The 20,999-nt window shown below is 38.3% G+C and overlaps 1 protein-coding gene across 1 annotated transcript in view; it reads left to right on the forward strand.

Moving 5' to 3' along the window:
* Window positions 1-20,999, forward strand: part of LOC134677463 (segmentation protein cap'n'collar-like) — a 166,383-nt gene that overhangs the window by 36,006 nt on the left and 109,378 nt on the right. Inside the window, exons 3-5 of the mRNA XM_063535945.1 lie at window positions 15,460-15,534; window positions 16,215-16,352; window positions 17,438-17,483. Of these exons, the coding sequence (XP_063392015.1) occupies window positions 15,460-15,534; window positions 16,215-16,352; window positions 17,438-17,483 (259 nt within the window). The remainder of the gene's footprint in view (window positions 1-15,459; window positions 15,535-16,214; window positions 16,353-17,437; window positions 17,484-20,999) is intronic.

Here is a 20,999-nt window from a genome sequence, read left to right on the forward strand (position 1 = left end):
TTCTGGGAGTCTGCTTCCAGTATAGTAACCTAGTACTAGTACCAGTCTAGTAAAGAATACTGACAACCCCCCATAAGCGCGGAAGTGTAGATGACTCTAAATTTTATTTTTACATTTAAGATTTACGTATGAAAACTGTTTACTGCTATTTGATAATGATAATGATAACATTTGTCTTTTTAAAGACCCATTACACGTGCCCGTTTTTTTTAAAAGCTGTACATACCACCATTTTTTGGATTTTTTTATGTTATCTCTACTTCTAATTTTTCCTAATATGAGAAAAAAAGTGTCCTAATATATCCGTATATTTTTCGTTTTGTCCATTCCGTTACCGTCTTACAAATTCTATGATAAAATAAATAGTGTTAAAGTGTACATTTAGTCAAAGCGTTTACATATTTTAGTCACCGTGTCCGGGCACATTTATTTGGACTCTCCACACGTGTTCCACACATCGATGTGTTCTAATAATTATTGCCGTAAATTGTGTAGTGTTAGTTTTATTGCCAAACTCGTAGTGCACGTGTCCACGTGGCGTGCGAAAATAGAGTTGTAAACAAAGATGGCCGCCGCTAAGGGCAACCCGTTGACGTTCACTAAATAGATAGGGCGCTTATTTCACCACGCTGACAATTGACATAATATGACAGTGACTTCTTACAAAGGGGGAGGGATGGGTCCCTCCCCTTGTAGGAAATAAGTTTTTGACAAACATTTTATTTTTGGTACAAGCTTTTATCGCTACATGACTGTACTTTTCTTACAACAGACAACTAATACTCATCGAGACCATTCTAAAAACACCTAACACAATTAGGTTGCGTTGTTTCATTTCATCACAGAAGCTCCTATGGCCACCTCCTGTCTCCATCATCAGATCAGCTCGACCACCATACAATGGTACCATAATATTGCATGGTCATCCGATTTATACATGCATGCAAAATTTCAGCTGAATCGGAAACCGGGAAGTGGAACAATTTAACTTGCAAGATTTGATTACAGACAGACAGACAACGGGACAGGTGAAAGTAAATAAAGGCTTGTAAAAAAAAATAAGACATAGTCGAACTCCCTCCTCCCCCAAATCGTCTTACGTAATAAATGAATGGCAATGGGAGTAAATACAAACGTAATAGATTACGTACTATACGTACTATCGATTTGACCTCTTATCGTATCGCTATCACTCGTCGATCGCGTGATATGTTGATAAATAGGTAAATAGTGAACATGCATGCGCGTTATGTGAGGCTAGGTTGCGTTAGGCTATCGAACTTTAAGATACGTCAATTACTAGATCTGGAAACGATATGGATTAGATGTGTCAGTGTGAATAGTGACGTTTGTGTTTGAAGAAACGTCACATTTGACATTGGAATATCTAATCCATATCGTTTCTATATCTATTAATTCTTAAAGTTCGAAACGGGTCGTATATCTGTTATTGTCACTACATCTTATAAAACAAGGTCCCCTCGGCGTCTGTCTGTTTGTGTGTATCAGCGGCGGCGCGTCAAACATATCCATAGGCAAGCCGGGGCTAATTTGGCTTACATATTTCCTTTACATCTCTGCTCAAACGTCCAAAAGCAGGCAAGCCGGTGGGAATCGGCTTTTAGGGACGCGCCGCCACTGGTGTGTATGTATGTTCGCGATAAAGTGTTAGTTAAGTTTACGTGCTGAAGCGATCGCTTGGATAGGTCTCCACGGAAGACCAGCGTCAAGATACCTGAAAGGTAACTTGTCATCAAGCTGAGGGGACACTTTTTAGTGACGTTTATGTTTAATACTAATAAAAGCAATACTCGTACCAAACACATATGTAACTTCGTATAAGATGAATTAAGGCTAAGAAAAAAACGTGCCTCGGAAATCAAGAAAAAGTCATTCTCGGATAGATGGCGCACACACCTTTGGCCTATGCTCGGCTAGATGGCGTGACGACACCGTTTCATATTTAACAATTTTAACACATAGTGAATGAACATGGGTCAAAATGATATAAAAATAATAAAATCATTTATCCATATAAATACATTTTTTTGATAATTTTATACGTTTTCATTTTGAGTTTTAGTCGTGTGTCGATAGATGGCAGTAAATTTACAGTGCCTACAAAATTTACTATGCTGACAGGACCCCTCTATACTATCTACTCTTTTTGGGTTTAGTGTAACCCGTGCGAAGCCGGGGCGGGTCGCTAGTATATTTATAAAGTAGGTTAGGTTTGGCTATTTTTCTATACTTCGTTTTTTTTAGCATTAGAAATTAGGTAAACAATCTTGATGTGTCTCTTAATTGACAAACACATTTTAAAAATAAGTTACGGCAAATATGTAACAATTATGAATCTAATACGATCATTTATATTCTTTTGCTTTCATAAGTAATAGTTTTTGATTTTTAAAAAGCGTTTTTCATTTAAAAGACATGTCAAGATCGCTTACCTTCTTGCAAGTTCTTTCTAATGCTAAAAAAAACGAACTATAGCTAGAATAAGTTAGCGAACTTAGGCTCTAGCTAGAATTAGGCTCTAGCCTACATTTCAACTCTCGTCTTTAGACTGCTAATCCGTTTTTAGGGTTCCGTAACGAAAGTGTAAAAAGGGGACTCTACGAGTATTACTAAGACTCCACTGTACGTCTGTCTGTCACCAGGCTGTATCTGATGAACCGTGATACATAGACAGTTAGACAGTTGAAATTTTCACAGATGATGTATCTCTGTTGCCGCTATAACAACAAATACTAAAAAGTACGGAACCCTCGGTGGGTGAGTCCGACTTGCGCTTGTTTTTATTCTTAATGCTTGTTTTTTTGTCTAAGCCCCGGTCCTCGTGCTTGTGACCCGGTTATCGTATTCGGCATGGTATCGACTCACGGTATTCGGTCCACGATACCTAACATGGCACGCTCCGCGACCACCATATACTCGTACATAAATTATTGTACAGTCAACAACAGAGCTATGAATACAGGCAAAGTGCCAAAAATATGTATACACGACCTTAATGTACAGGCAATAAAGTACTGTATACATATTTTTGACACTTTGCCTGTATTCATAGCTCTGTTGTTGACTGTACACACACATCGTGTTACACGCGTAAGATTACCTTTTGAGAGCCCATCAACGTGCACACTAGCGCCACTGCTAAATAATCGGGTCAAACAGTAAACTGTGTTATGTCTTTCCTGTAGACATACACAAGAGTTAATGGTTATAAAGGTTAATTTTCTTATTTAACCCTTATCCACGTGAAAAGGTCCTCCTTTTATTTAGAGAACTATGATAAAATCATTACTTACATGCCCACAAGCTGCTAACTATTGCCCACAGGAGAGAAAAATGTACAGTTCGCGCGAACACACTAGTTTTATTTTTCACGGACTGAGGACCTTTTCACGTGGATAAGGGTTAAATAAGAAAATTAACCTTTATAGCCCTTAACTCTTGTGTATGTCTACAGGAAAGACATAACACAGTTTACTGTTTGACCCAATCGTGATTATTTAAATTTAAAGGGGCCCACTGATTAACAGTCCGCCGCCGCCGGACGGTATCGGCCTGTCGGTTGTTCGGAACTGTCAAAATTTTGTTCTAACTGACAGTCCGATACCGTCCGGCGGACTGTTAATAATCAGTGGGCCCCTTAACTAAAGATATTTAAAAAAGGGGGCCGCTACGTACTGTATTTTGTATTTAAGTACCTTTAGAATACATCGGACTAGTTTCTATGTTGCATGATTCGTCGATCTAGGAACTCAAAATAAAAACGGCCGTTTTAACTTTGGACGCATAAATTGACGAATCCAGCAACATAAAAACTAGTTTAATGTATTCAAAAGGTACTTTAATACACAATACAGTACCAAGCGGCCCCTTTTTAGGGTTCCGTACCCAAAGGGTAAAACGGGACCCTATTACTAAGACTTCGCTGTCCGTCCGTCCGTCCGTCCGTCCGTCCGTCTGTCACCAGGCTGTATCTGACGAACCGTGATAGCTAGACAGTTGAAATTTTCACAGATGATGTATTTCTGTTGCCGCTATAACAACAAATACTAAAAAAAGAATAAAATAAAGATTTAAATGGGGCTCCCATACAACAAACGTGATTTTTGACCAAAGTTAAGCAACGTCGGGAGTGGTCAGTACTTGGATGGGTGACCGTTTTTTTTTTTGCTCTTTTTTGTTTTTGTTTTTTTTCATTATGGTACGGAACCCTTCGTGCGCGAGTCCGACTCGCACTTGCCCGGTTTTTTTAAATACCTGTCGTTAAATTTAAATAATTATTTAGCAGTGGCGCTAGTGTGCAAGTTGATGCCCTCTTAAGAAAAAATCTACTTTTGTTAATGTGACGGTATTTTGTTTATGTTGACCAACCTGAATGTGCTAAAACCTTTATTTATGATTTCAACGCCGCTGTGACCTAGATCTTTCCGCTTCAACCACAACAGCCTTATTATATAACATTAAAATTTTGTTCCATTTTTTACGTATTTCTTAATAAATGCGAACTTGATTGGGACAAAGTTATTCAAATTGGTCCACGAGTGGTCCTGTACGGTTACCATCAGTTTGTCACTGACATAAACTCCGTCGAGAACGTAATTTACTTTCTATACATCTCGCTCGCACTCGCATATTAGTGCAAACGGGATGTATAGAAAGTAAATTACGTTCTCGACGGCGTTTATGTCAGTGACAAACTGATGGTAACCGTACTGAAGCTGATTTTAAAACACGTCCAAGCACGTAATAAACAATAATATTGTGAAATTACCATGATTCACACAATATGAACTCAATATCACTAGTTTAAACTCAAAAGGGCTTTAGCGTAACGTATTTTAGACTAAAATAACGGCGTTTTCTTATCTAGACATCTATATTTACTCTTATTTCAAATTGCGAAGAATCTTGTATTGCCTTGACCGCATCCGACCTCACGAAAATTTACAAAGTTTATGTTACATGCGGACAAATTTGGAACTAACGCTACAACATACATTTAAACTATTAATGTTAGACAGTGGCGCTGCGCTTGGAGGTATGGTGATTTGTACAAATTTATCTATGCGTGCGGAAAATTTTGGAACTAAACATTGTTCATACGATATTTTTTGTAATTGTTTGATAGTGGCGCCGTGGTTATGTGTAAAGTTTATTATTTTGCATGTTCTGGAAGGCTAATATAGTCTGTTGATGAGCTGTATATAGCGCCATCTGCTGACGATTTTCCGAAGCTTGGATATTTTAAATTTGTAATTTGAAGACTTCAATGGAAAATTCTAAAATGTTATGCCTGTTAGCCTTGTCCCAATTCAACATTGAAGAAAACTTACGTATGATAAGGTTAGATGCCTATTTAGTATTTATACTATTTATGGCAGGAAAATGTAGTAATTTTATACAGTCCGTTTTTTTAGCATTAGAAAGAACTTCGCAGAAGTAAGCTTGTGATTCCAAATCCGGCACTTTTAGCGGTAATAATTTGAAGTAAATTATATGTATTAACCATGCTACATTAGATAATTCAATAATTATTAACAATTAAAGAGCCTGATAAAAACTGCACGCTTGCTTCTGTGGAGTTCTTTCTAATGCTAAAAAAACGAACTGTAGGTAGGTAGTAAAAAACAAGTGTGTGGCTCGCGATATTCGCGATGATAATTTAGTATTAAAATTGAATTATACTTTTATTGACGTCACATAATCGTTTCTGACCCTTAGGGCCGATATAGACGATTTGTATGTCAACTGCACGCCAACTGCAACGTCGGCGTGCAGTTCCCATACAAGTTGCAGTCGGGTCGCAGTCCATCTGTACCGGCCCATATAGTTATAGGTAGAGATGCACCGGATATCCGGTATCCGCGGCCTATCAGGCCATTTTTAGGGTTCCGTACCCAAAGGGTAAAACGGGACCCTATTACTAAGACTTCTCCGTCCGTCCGTCTGTCACCAGGCTGTATCTCACGAACCGTGATAGCTAGACGAAATTTTCACAGATGATGTATTTATTTCTGTTGCCGCTATAACAACAAATACTACAATGAAGATTTAAATGGGGCTCCCATACAACAAACGTGATTTTTGACCAAAGTTAAGCAACGTCGGGAGTGGTCAGTTCAGTACTTGGATGGGTGACCTTTTTTTTCTTGCTTTTTTTTGTTTTTTTTGCATTATGGTACGGAACCCTTCGTGCGCGAGTCCGACTCGCACTTGTTTACTATCCGGTCGGATACCGGATAGTAACTTTGCTTGATTTTGGAGTAAACAAATTGGATTTAAGAATCAGACACGGTCATAATCGTACTTGTTTATTATTTTAACACAATTTAAACATTCCACTGACTTGCACGCGCACTCATTTCGAACCTAGAAATGTGTCCGCGCGAACGTTTACTAGGAAACAGGTCAAACCTGCAGAATGCGCAGTGCGCACCTGAAAAACCGAAGTGAAGGTATAGTTCTGCTGGCCGAATATCCGGCGGCCGGATACTGGATATTCGGCCAATGTCCAGGCCGGATATCCGGTATACGGTATCCGGCAAAACAACTATCCGTTGCATCTCTAATATACATATTAACAAGTAGATAATATGCTTAAAACCATACAAGTTACAGCATATTTCAAGTCACTACTTGTAAATCACTTCTTCAATTAACAATTAATTCGTATCTCCGTAGCAACACATTGTTTTTGCCATCTTGTGAAGTTTATACATTTATCGCAGAGGTGAATGTTCGTCGTATAAAGATGGCGTCTTGTATCTAATCTTGTTTCTAGCATATTTCTTTAATTATTTTAAAGCTTAATGCTCCACGTGAAACGCAAAATTAACATAATAATTATCAAAGTATGCTACTAGGCTTTACAGCGCCCTCTAACGATGCTTGATGTTAACATTCATAGCGCCACCTAGTAACAATTTTTAGTAACTGTGTTAGTGCCCTCTAGCGTTGAGTAGCGGCATTTGTTAGCGACTGGCTCTCCGTTTTGAATTTGGTTCAAGTCGTAGTGCAAGTAGCTTTCATCGTGTTGTATCATTTTTGTAGTAGATGGCGCTTTTATTAATATCCATTTAGTTATTACAAGAGGTTCAGAGATAGCGTTTTAATCAATTAACATTTTGTTTATTAGTTTAATTTTGGAACGGTAGATGTCGCTGATATAAAAATATAGCAATTACGAATATAGGGGCATTTCATATGAAGCGGACAGGAAAAAAAAAGTGAGGTTCCCGAATTTGTTTATATTTGGTTTAGTTCTTCTTCTAGTAGGTATAAAACCGGACGCCAAATATTTTTTATATATGACGTTTATTTTAAAAATTATGAGCTTTTCAAAAATTACCGTAATTGAAATTCCGATTTTTTGAAACTCGAATATCGAATAATTAAAATATATAACTTATTATTAAACCAAGCGTTTTGTATAGAATTTTTAATTATCTTTTCAGCGAAGAAATCAATTTAGAAAAATAAAAAGAAAATAATGGTTAAAACCGGAAGTAAACTTTTCGAAACCAGTTTTCGAAAACTTTGACCAGTTTTTTTTTATTTTTTTTTATCTCAAAATATAGCCCTAAGTATGTACAAAATACACTAGAAGTTGCAGAATGGGATCTCCATTGGTTAAGACAATAGGTCAATAAATGTACATACATGTCGCCCTGAGTGCGACGTACCGTACTGGTATACATACATATAGCAGCTGTTTAGCTTATAAGAACATGTATTCAGTAAGACTGCTGCTAAATTCTAATCATAACATAATGAAATAAGAAAGTCAACAATTCTAACCAGTTTATTTCATAATTTTTATTATTTTACAATAAGAATCTATGCTAGAGCTCGTTCTTTTTACAAGAAGACCGTCAGTTTTCGGAATAAACGCATGAAACTTTTTTGTTCCTGGAATCGTGACTGCGGAATCAAACCTGGCCTGCAAAAATATCCTCTGACGTTGAATATCGTCTTTAGAGCAATAGTAGATTGCCGTTTGCTTCAAAGATGATTTTGCCCAGTCATACAATCGCATTGGTGAAATTATTGATCTACTTGGAGGTAACTGCAAACTTGCACGCTTCGCCAAACGTTTCAGGTTCCCTCCGAGACCGTCGAGGCCCTTTACCGTGAGATGTTGCGTGAAAATGTGCCTCTGCATTCGTATTAAAATCATCCTTGTAATAAATAAGATTAACAAAGTTAAACCTATTTTTAAAATGTTGTGAGGCATCTACTATTGCTCTAAAGACGATATTCAACGTCAGAGGATATTTTTGCAGGCCAGGTTTGATTCCGCAGTCACGATTCCAGGAACAAAAAAGTTTCATGCGTTTATTCCGAAAACTGACGGTCTTCTTGTAAAAAGAACGAGCTCTAGCATAGATTCTTATTGTAAAATAATAAAAATTATGAAATAAACTGGTTAGAATTGTTGACTTTCTTATTTCATTATGTTATGATTAGAATTTAGCAGCAGTCTTACTGAATACATGTTCTTATAAGCTAAACAGCTGCTATATGTATGTATACCAGTACGGTACGTCGCACTCAGGGCGACATGTATGTACATTTATTGACCTATTGTCTTAACCAATGGAGATCCCATTCTGCAACTTCTAGTGTATTTTGTACATACTTAGGGCTATATTTTGAGATAAAAAAAAAATAAAAAAAACTGGTCAAACTTTTCGAAAACTGGTTTCGAAAAGTTTACTTCCGGTTTTAACCATTATTTTCTTTTTATTTTTCAAAATTGATTTCTTCGCTGAAAAGATAATTAAAAATTCTATACAAAACGCTTGGTTTAGTAATAAGTTATATATTTTAATTATTCGATATTCGAGTTTCAAAAAATCGGAATTTCAATTACGGTAATTTTTGAAAAGCTCATAATTTTTAAAATAAACGTCATATATAAAAAATATTTGGCGTCCGGTTTTATACCTACTAGAAGAAGAACTAAACCAAATATAAACAAATTCGGGAACCTCACTTTTTTTTTCCTGTCCGCTTCATATGAAATGCCCCTATAGTAAGGGCACCAATAATGAACAATGAGACATTTAAGAGAAAATTTGGAAATGTACATATATTGGTAAATATCGGTATTTTTGATATTTCACTGTAATATTTCTAGAGTTAGACCGAGGTAAGTTTGCAACGATTTTGGTAACACACAGTGCAAGTGTTATTTATAAGCACGTCATAAGTTCAAAAAAGGTCGTTGATAAACCTGTTAGATGATGTTATGCTTTTTTACCACCACATCCACCATCAGTACCTATATAAAAAGCCGATCATAACATTCATAACTAACTGTATACATACCTACGCATTGACATGTACATGAAAGCCTATGTACCTCTAACACACAAGCCCCCAACCCGCACAAAAAGCGCGGCTCGGATTATCTCGGGGCCTCGGGGCCCCGCTGGGACGTGATACCATCGCGGTAGGGTTCCGTGCGAGAGGAGGGAACCTTTAATACCGTATTATACTGTATTTAAATTTAATTATTTTACACTATGCCACAGAATAAATAATAGTACTAGGTACAGAAGACTCACTCTCTAACAAAAGGCGTTTGTTACGACCAGCACAGATATGGCCGCTAGGTGGCGACAGCGCCTCGCGCGGCTTATGGCTTTCCCCAAAATTGGGGCGGAACGGATGTACTTTTAGCTACCTGTAGCAAAGCGACGAAATCGCGGAGTGAGCCACGCCTGACCATGCATGAAATAAAGCATCATATAATTATTAGAAAAACACAGGAGTTATTTTTAAACACAAGTTCTATGTAATAAATCGGATAGAAATATAAAAAGTAGGTGTGTTGACCGTGACGTCACAGTGTAATGTTTCATATAAATTCCGTATTAGCAGAGATATATATAACTCCGTATAAGATAAATAAAGTCTAAGAAAAAAACGTGCCTCGGACGGCCAAGGAAAAGTCGTTCTCGAATAGATGGCGCCATTACCTTTTTACTATTCTCGGCTAGATGGCGTTAACGACACCGTTTGGTATTTAACAATTTTAACACATATCAGTGAAAGAACATGGGTCAGTAGGGAACAATAAAAATTAAGAATCGTTTATCCGTAAACATATTTTGATTATTTTATACATTTTCAATTTTATTTTAAGTTTTAATCGTGTGTCGATAGATGGCAGTAAATGTACCGTGACTACAAAATTGACAATGACAGGACCCCTCTATACTATCTATTCTTTTTGGTATTAGCAAATCGATTTTGACAGTTCCAAAGGGGCCCACTGATTAACAGTCCGCCGGACGGTATCGGCCTGTCAGTTGTTCGGAGCTGTCAAAATTTTGTTCTACCGATACCGTCCGGCGGACTGTTAATCAGTGGGCCCTTTAAAAAAGTAACTGATTTGACTAGTAGGAAAATACCCTATCTTATCTCTATATTTAACTATTGGATACGCCATATCTAATGCCTTTAAACGAGCAATTCTTGTATATTTAATATTTATATATATGTATATATATTTCGGGGATTTCGGAAACGGCTCTAACGATTTCGATGAAATTCGCTATATGGGGGTTTTCGGAGGCGATAAATTGGTCCAGCTAGGTCTTATCTCTGGGAAAACGCGCATTTTTGAGTTTTTGTGATTTCCGAGTAAAGCTCAGTCTTCCAGATATTTATGGAAAATAAGGAATGAGAATAAAAACTTTGTACCCTTATGTATGCAAATAAATATTTTGAATTGAATATAACTCAATTGAGTCAGACCATGCTATAGTTCGTTTTTTTTAGCATTAGAAAGAACTTGCAAGAAGGTAAGCGATCTTGACATGCCTTTTAACTGAAAAACGCTTTTTAAAAATCAAAAACGATTACTTATGAAAGCAGAAAAATATAAATGATCGTATTAGATTCATAATTGTTACCTATTTGCCGTAATTTATTTTTAAAATGTGTTTTTCAATTAAAAGACACATCAAGATTGTTTACCTTATTTCTGATGCTAAAAAAAAACGAACTATAAGTTTTCACGCCAAGTGCTACGTCAAGTATGGAGCTTATAGGTATGTGTATGTATGCGTTATTAACTGCCTAAGTTAGTGAAATGTTAAGTAGCTAACACACTACCGCACCGCACCAAGGTCATTGTGGGACGCACCCATAAGTAAAAGGGAGAAAGCGATATCCCTTTCTCCCTCTTACTTATGGGTGCGTCCCACAATGACCTTGGTGCGGTGCGATAGTGTGTTAGCTACTTTAGCGTAGTAAGAGTTTAGTTAACAACTTCAATATTCTATCTATTCCTATTTGTACCATTTACTATGAGATTATGTGAGAATTGAGAGTTCGCCTTTGTACATACGTACTATATGCCTACTATCCATACTAATACTAATTCATAATGCATACTAATATTATAAAGGCGAAAGTGTGTCTGTCTGTCTGTTTGTCTGTTACCTCTTCACGCTTTAGCCGCTGAACCGATTTAGTTGAAATTTCATCTAAATACGCTTAGGGCCACTTTCACCAACTCACTAACCCTGGGTTAACCGGTTAAACCTGAAGTTACCATGGTTACCAGTACAATTTGACACTGGTTTGGCGATTTAACCGCTTAACCCCGTGTTAGTAGGATGGTGCAAGTGGGCCTTAGCGGTTTAAGCGTGAAGAGGTAACAGATAGACATACATACTTTCGCATTTATAAAATCTGTAAAAAAAAAAAATACCATAATAAATAACTCTTCCTAAAAAATCGACAGAACCCACAACTCCATTAAAGTTTCTAGCCTTAACTTTCTCATCAAAACTCTCGGAGTAAATATCTATGGAGCGGCCATTAACAGGCGTTCCCCTCTGCAAAAAGATCGCGGCCGCCGGTCAAGGAGGTTATATAAAACTAGTTGCCACACGTCATACGCCATTCAGCAAACGTCAGTCTAAGCGGAATGATAGGAGCCGAAAATGCCGAATTGCAGCGTTTTCTCATGCAAAATGAGATCGGAAACGTCTAGTCTACAAAAAGAACACGTTTCTTATCATATTTAAGTACTATTACACCTAAATATTATCAAATAGTGCATTAATTTTGCAAATAACTAAAAAACATTGTCAATCTGACAGTGATACCAGTGATATGATATTAGATCTAATTTAGGGTAATTCTAAAGAAGACTTTCTAAATATTAATTAGGTACGAGTAGAATTTCTAATAGGAAATATTATGCGAAACTCTGCGTAGGGGGCGCGACTACCACAATCCATCACAATCTGGGGGTCCGCCGCGGAACAAGAAAATTTAAATTTAGTTATCTAACCTCTCTATCACTATTGCATATTTGAGCGATAAAGAGAAAAGAGAAAATTTACTAGCTAGCTTAGTGCTACACTCTGGCGGCAGAACATTGCAGTAATATGCCCTATTTGCTATGCTTTTTTATATAATTTATGTAACACATTATTTTTATATAACACCTTAGTTTCATATCAATCTAATCTATTTAATCAAATTAATAGAGCTATAAGAATAAAGAAAAGGGGGACGGGGGATCAAAAAGTAGTCGAAAACATCTCGCGTGATTTGTGCACAACCCCTAAATAACGTAAAATTACCGATAGACTATTTTTTGAAAATTAATTTTTCCTTTAGTTTCTACATATAGCTGGTCAAGCAGATCTTGTCAGTAGAAAAAGGCGGCAAATTTGAAAAATGTAAGCGGGAAGGGATATCGTCCCATAGAAAATTAGAATTTCGCGCCTTTTTTACTGACAAGATTTGCTTGACCAGCTATATATTTTTATTTAACATGTCAAATATATTATTAATTTAAGGTATTTACGGCTGTCACTTTCCATAAATAGGCACTTTTAATTTATTACTCTGGTATCACCGTACCAATATTAGTGATGGGACACCATAAAAACCAATATCGGTAAAATCGATATAAACATAATGAATAATATACAGATGGTCATGATGCCTAGCGAACACCAGCCATATCGTACAAACCTCAAGGTGTGATATTCCTAGGCAGATGATGATCTGCCTAGTGACCACCAGCCATATCGTGCTAACTTCAAGGTGTGATATTCCTAAGCAGATCATGAAACGCCGGCATGTCATGATCTGACTAGTGACCACCAGCCATACCGTTCAAACCTCAACATTTAGGCATATCGAATAAGTAGGATGTCCTAAATTTTAGCAAATGATAACCATTGAAATGGCTTGACAGCCTACTTATAGTACGTGTTTGGGTAGCGTATGATTTTAGTACCTAACTAGTACCTACGCATTCTGCTACAAATGCCACATATAATGCAGCACTAGCAGACCTAGCAGTGGCAAAAAATGCAAAAGGCAGATTATTAAATGGCGGCGTTTCATGATATGCCTAGGAATATCTCGATATGTCCGATTTTACGATCTACCGCCGATATATATACTAATTATCTCCTACTCAATATCCCTTAAATGACATCCTATGGCCGCGTTCCATCTCTGTCATCATGCAGATCTGCATGCTCGATAGTATATTGCATTGCTTTCAGAAGTAAACCAACATGTAAAATATTAACTAATGAACTGATAATAAAAAATCATTCTATATCAGCTTGCAAGATTCGCCCTAAACAAATTGACAAACTATTAGAAATAACATCTAAACAATACAAAAATTGAAAGTTAGTAAAATGCTGGTACAAAGACTTGATATTATATTATTATTATAATTCATAAAAGCAGAAATTAAAATTCATTGTCAATTTTATCGACAATATTATCGACGCGTCCCTCGAACTATCTAGGTTTACTTAGACCTGACGTCATCTCGTTCACGGACAGGGTTGTCTGTGTTTGTTCTTGTACTTGTGTGAATATAGTTTTTGCTAGTGTTTGATCATTTTGTCGTGTGCGTGTGTAGCGACGCATGCTAAAAATGCATTAGTGTTAACATTATTTGTGTGCGTTACCTCGTCCCCCGCGCCAAAAACGACAGAATTTTTCAGATAGAAATTAGTGCGCGTCTCTACTCCATAGATATTTACTCCGAGTCAAAACTGCCTGAGCGTGGGTCTTTCAAATATAACTCATCTCTCAAACCAAAACAGACTCCATTTGCTAAAACTTAAAATACCTTTTCCAATGCACCCCAAATTGACTAACGACCTTTTTCAACTTTAGCTCTTTGGGATAATGAAGAATTGAATTCGAAATTTAAAATGGTTTAATATAACTTACCGCTGTTCAACTTTAGACTTTATTACTTTAAACTTTAGGTTTATTATCGTTCGTGTTTCAGCTAACGTTTAGTTACTGTTTGAGCTACATTTCGTTATTAATTTCGTATTAAGCCAATCAAAAATGGCCGGCGTATAATTATGTGATTCTATTTAGCTTTTTTTCGAACTGGTTCGGTTAGGTATTATATTAATATAATATACAGGTTTAGTGGGTTTTACGTAAATGATTATGGGTTTTAGGTGAAGATATGAACATATTTGTGGTGTATAGGGACCGTGCGCATTGGAGGGTTTGCCATCTTGTGGCCTGAATCGGAAACATATGTGCCCATGTATATAGCCAAGTGCTACCATCTACCGTTCTCGCCGGTACGTTTCCTTGTGCATAGTAGGTTCTGCCATCTTGTGAGCTACATCGGAAGCATAAACGACACATTTACGCCTCGGACCAAAAATCTGATGGCTCCTATGCTGCCCCCTATAGTTCATGCACGCCCCCTATATAACCGTTGAGATTTAACTGTGAGGTGTAGTCAACTGACTACAACTGTATTAGTTGTAATGAAAATCGAAATGTTGGCGGCCGATCGTAAGATCAGGCAGATCGCGAAATTCCTAGGCATATTGTGAAACGTGAATTTTTTTCTTGAGGAAGGTTTAGGTGTACTTATAGTTATTTTTGAGCTCTAGTCAGACTCTTAATAGTTAATATAGTTATACCAAAGACATATGTAACTTCGTATAAGATGAATAAAGTCTAAGGATAAAGAATAAATTTTTATAATAAAGATAAAGATTAAAGTTTTTCTTGATTTCCGAGGCACGTTTTTTGCCTCGGAAATCAAGAAAAACACATTCTCATTCAAATGCCGCACACACCTTTAGCCTATGCTCGGCTAGATGGCGTGACGACACCGTTTCATATTTAACAATTTTAACACATAGATATGAGTGAATGAACATGGATCAAAATGATATAAAAATAATAAAATCATTTATCCATATATATACATTTTTTTGATAATTGTATACGTTTTCATTTTGAGTTTTAGTCGTTGTCGATAGATGGCAGTAAATTTACTGTGACTACAAAATTCACAATGACAGGACCCCTCTATACTATCTATTCTTTTTGGTTATACATATAGTTTGTTGGAAGCTAATATTAGATGCAATATTAACATGTATGTATGTTTGTCCGCAGGACATGGATCTCATCGAGGTGCTGTGGAAGCAGGACGTCGATATGGGCTTCTCGCTCGAGGATCCCATACAACCGGTAAGTGCTTCTATTCTAACATGGGTAGTAAAAAAAGTAGAATTAACAAAAATATTCCTAAAAATTTTTGTCGACGTATTTTCGGACCACTGCAAAAATCACCAACTTAGCACTTATTAGTCTGAAATAAATGCATTTTTTTTTTTTTTTTTTAGCGAGTGGTTGGAAAAGTGGAATCTTAAGCATTGTGAGTGTTTGAAGGCACAAGTTTTTAAACAAACTTTGCTACCGTGTCAAACACAAAATTTTTCACCACGCCCACACGAGGGAAATCTTCTTTCTCGCGTTATCCCGGCATTTTGCCATGGCTCCGCCATTTTGGAACCGGCGGACTATCCGCGCCGTGTCCAAGATCACCGCCTTCTGCATCTCACCCTTGATCCAACCACCTAGCGAGAGTCTCTAGATGTTGGTGGAGACTTCGCTATTAGACCGTTCGCTGACACGACTATAGGAACAATGATCGTCGAATCAACATCCCACATGGCGGTTATCTCGTGAGCCACTGGTACTTACTGGACTTGTCCTTCTCAGCCTTCACCAGATTCTCATTTATTTGTCCTTTCCACATCTCGGGACCATGGGGTCCCGGACTTTTGGGAGGCGTGCGTGGGGCCTAAGCCAACAGCGCAGAGGCCCTTTAAGACAAGATTCTCATTTATTATTATTATATATTCCAGTCGGCTCCGCACGCTACCAAGGTGGAGCTCGGAGACGAGATCGACAAGGAACTGAAGATCGCAGAAGAGAAGATCCAGCAGAAGAAAGAAGATATCGAGAAGGTGAAGGCCTCGCTGCTCAACCCTGATGATAAGGAGGTGGGTCATGATTTAAGATTGGATTTTTATCATTATTATATACAGTTCATGAGATACAGCCTGGTGACAGACAGACGGACTCTATTGGAATAGAGGGTAAGACCTTTAGGTATGGAACCCTAAAAAAACCCAAAGTGAAGGCCTAGCCACACTTACTCGTATCTCGTATTAATTACCCTTGTTGACTTAATTCGTTGCATCACAGATTTTTAGTGTTCCGTACAAAACTTTGTTCACGGAACACTTAATTTTAAGTTGATTCACTCCAAAAATTTGCTATTAATATTGAATATTTGAAACTTACGCGTTTTGAACACATATTAACTCACATTTATAGACGGGTCTAAAGCGAAATTTATTCAATTACCCGTCTATAAATGTGAGTTAATAATATTAACACATACATATTATGTATGTATTAAATTATTAATACATTTCTTTAGATGACTTCAGTTTTAAACCCTCTTCTTAATGTCTGGTTTGTATATATGGTATTTCGCCAACTTTCGGAAAAGCACCACAATTTTGGTAATTTTTTGCGTCCATTATAATCGCATCTAGCTTATGGGTGTAACCGAGCTAATATTACGGGATGGCCATTTTTAAAGTCAAATGTATTAATATTGAAGTTTTATACAAGAGCACTCTTCAAAATAGATGGGAGTTATAGTGCGTAGTTTTGTAACTGAGCCCGAGCTAATCCTATTGTCTATTGTTAAGTAAAACCGCTCGTGCCACGTGCCACAACCACCTGCATAAAAACCTGCGTAATTCGGTTACTGAGTGCCGGCGAGTCGAACACTACAGAACCAGTCTAAAATGTGTCATCGAGATGCGTAACAAAGGCGCGTTATCGGAGAGCGCACCTACACTGGTTTTTTGAGCGTTGGACTAGCCGGCGCTCAGGTGCCAAATAGAATGAGTATGACCCTTTTTTGCAGGTAAGTAGCACGTGCGGTTTTACTTAACAATAGACAATAGGATTAGCCGCCGGGCTCTGTTACAAAACTACGCACTATACAAGATATTATTTGTCTTGGGACTCCCTGCTCTCTGATCATGACCAAGGTCCGTTTGTTCCCCAGGATGACCCCTGGGCTGGCCTCTCCTACACCGTCGACACCGAGACCGGTAAGTCAATCTTTGCAATTTTTAAGGATCTCTCGAAATTGTTTTCATAGGCTGTCCTCAAAACTAGTGCTTACGTCAATTCTTGGGATTGTTTGCCAAGAGGACCCCAGGCTCCCATGAGCCGTGGCAAAATGCCGGGATAACGCGAGGAAGATAATTATGGCAGTCCTTAAACAGTTAAGGAGTGCCCTAATCTACGCACAGGCGTTCTCCAGAAAATTCTCGCTTCGCACAGCTGCATTTTAGAATTAACTGTCGCCTGTTGTATTAACAGACCGATGCGACCTTCAAACCTTCAAAATAAGAGCCCATCTTAAATTCCGGCAACGCACATGAAACCCCTCTGGTATTGCGGGTGTCGATGGGCGAGGGTAATTGCTTACCATCAGGCGAATTGTCTGCTCGTTTGTTTCTTATGGCTCCTCTACACGTTGGCCCAACCTATTGGTCCAATATGTTGGGACAACGTGTAGAGGGGGTATTGGTGTCGGTTGGCTTTTGGCGCGCGGGATGGCGATGAGTTGGCCGCGGTGTCGGTTTTTCGTCCGCACATCAAAAGGATTGGCCAAGCGATTTCGGTACGCATCTACACGTGGCCCAATCGGCAGTGCGTGCTCGGACGCGGTCGAGGGTTCAGGTTCATGCTTTTTGTGTTTTTTAAAATTATAATGACGAATACGTGGCCTCGTGTAGTGGCGTTCCGACCAAGGCACGGCCAACTCATGGGCCAAGCGTTGGCGGAGCGTTTGGCCAACGTGTAGAGGAGCCATTATATATAAATCTAGAACATACCTCCGTCTGTCACAGCCAATTTGCTGCAGCATTTAAAAACCATGAAACAGCCAGCTCTTTAAAATTCTAAAACCATTAGTTTTTTTTAGTTTTAACTATAGTCGGGTATTTATAGTATCTGAAAAATTTCATAGGATCTGCCGTCCTGCGCTAAGGTAAGTACCATTATTGTATAATTTTAAGATTTTAGGGTTAATTTAAAATAATGGATTTTGAACAGCGCGCCAAGCGCAACTCAAACTTTTGGAAACTCAAAAACCCATACAAAATGGCTACAAAACGCTACAGATGCATTATTAGGTATAAAAAATGGCGACTCCTTATAAACGTCCCCCGCCGCGTCTGTCTGTTTGTATGTCTTATGTTCGCGATAAACTCAAAAATTACTGAACGGATTTCAAGTGATTTTCATCATTCAATAGAATGATTCGTGAGGAAGGTTTAGGTGTATAATTTGTTAACCCGTGCGAAGCCGGGGCGGGTCGCTAGTTATTATAAAATATATATTTACTAAATAGATACAAGCCTCCACAAGACAAGCGACAATATACTATATATTAAATATTATATAATTACTATAGGTATAGCTTTTAATTACTCATTTAGATAGAGGGAGCGCTGGTGGCCTAGCGGTAAGAGCGTGCGACTTTCAATCCGGAGGTCGCGGGTTCAAACCCCGGCTCGTACCAATGAGTTTTTCGGAACTTATGTACGAATTATCATTTGATATTTGCCAGTCGCTTTTCGGTGAAGGAAAACATCGTGAGGAAACCGGACTAATCCCAATAAGGCCTAGTTTCCCCTCTGGGTTGGAAGGTCAGATGGCAGTCGCTTTCGTAAAAACTAGTGCCTACGCCAAATCATGGGATTAGTTGTCAAGCGGACCCCAGGCTCCCATGAGCCGTGGCAAAATGCCGGGATAACGCGAGGAAGAAGAAGACTCATTTAGATAGAGGTTAACTGGAAGAGATTCCATTTAGAGATAAGTTCACCTTTGTACATATATGTTTTATCTGATGTAACCAACTTTTTTTCGTATAATAAAGTGTTTACGTATTTCACCGGAAAGTTATTTAGTTATTGTTGGTCAGATGGCAGTCGTTTCCGTAAAAACTAGTGCCTACGTCAATTCTTGGGATTAGTTGTCAAGCGGATCCCAATCTCCCATGAGCCGTGGTGAAATGCCGGCATAACGCGAGGAAGAAAAAGAGTGTTTACTTAGTTATATCGAAAGAAACATGCTCCATTAAACAAATACCTACTTGAAACACGAACAGCGCAATCCATACAATGCCAATACAAAGATTGCCGCTATCAACCCCCTATTTACCACATAAGGGCGCCTCCCCTATGTATTTCCGTCAAGGGTGCTCCCCCAATCATTAGATGTGTTTGTAATCTGCCCTTTGTACGTTCACTTTTTACTAGTAGACTGCGATACGGATATCTTGGATACCGGAAAAAGTGGGTAATGTTTTTTTTAGAATACTTGGTAATAATATCTACTATAATATGTCACTGTTTGAAGCGATGGTGGCCTAGCGGTAAGAGCGTGCGACTTTCAATCCGGAGGTCACGAGTTCAATCCCCGGCTCGTACCAATGAGTTTTTCGGAACTTATGTACGAAATGTCATTTGATATTTACAGTTGCTTTTCGGCGAAGGAAAACATCGTGAGGAAACCGGACTAATCCCAATAAGGCCTAGTTTCCCCTCTGGGTTGGAAGGTCAGATGGCAGTCGCTTTCGTAATAAAAGTGCCTACGTCAAATCATGGGATTAGTTGTCAAGCGGACCCCAGGCTCCGATAACGCGAGGAAGAAGGAAGAATATGTCACTGTTTGAAATTTGTATAATAAAATCATCATCTACAATAAAATACACGTGTAATAAAACATTGTTTTTTGTCAGTCAAATTAGGAGTCCTGTGAAGTTTATCTTGTTGGAACTAGCTTAATTACAACAATGATGTTGGCGTGTGCCTAATATACCTACATAGAGTTCGTATATATACTCGTACCAACATAAACTCTGGCTATAGCCATACCACATAAAGTTCTCAAATATATTGTGCATCCGCGTATGACATACGGTACGTATATGCGTACGACATTGGCAGATTCTGTTTTTCTTCCTTGACTTCTGGTCGGCGAAACTAATGGGCCCGGGGCGCCACATTTCTAACTATGCCCCTGGATGTATTAAGGTGGCCACTGACGAGCCTACCAACAGTCCAAATGGCGTGGCTGCAATCCAAAATCGGTCCGTGAATGTCAAAAATGTACAATGTTTAATATTAGGATGCCGTCCATTTGGATGAATACATTGGAAGGCTCGTCAGCGACCTGCTTTAGTTATTTTCATGGACACACGATGCGCAATGGAGTTGTCCAGTCGAGTTGCGGGTGTATGTGTAGGAGGGTTTAGGTCCCGTCTTGCGAATATGACGCTTAGCATAGCATCTTCAAGATATAGTTTGGTTTTGCGAGCCACATTAGGGCATTACATAATCCGGATAAGAACTGTGGATGGAGTCGCTATTGCCGGATACGGCAAGGAAGGAAGAGAGAGAGATTTTCATGGACAATCTTCTGAGCTCACGAGACATAATTAATAATTATTTGTTTTACAAAGGGAAAAGTTGTTCTTTAACCGTTCGTGCTAATATTGATACCCGAGGGTTTCAAAGCACGAGGGTTAAACAAAATTTGCCCCTGAGTGAAAC

This window comes from Cydia fagiglandana, chromosome 26, assembly GCF_963556715.1.
Source record: "Cydia fagiglandana chromosome 26, ilCydFagi1.1, whole genome shotgun sequence".
NCBI lineage: Eukaryota > Metazoa > Arthropoda > Insecta > Lepidoptera > Tortricidae > Cydia > Cydia fagiglandana.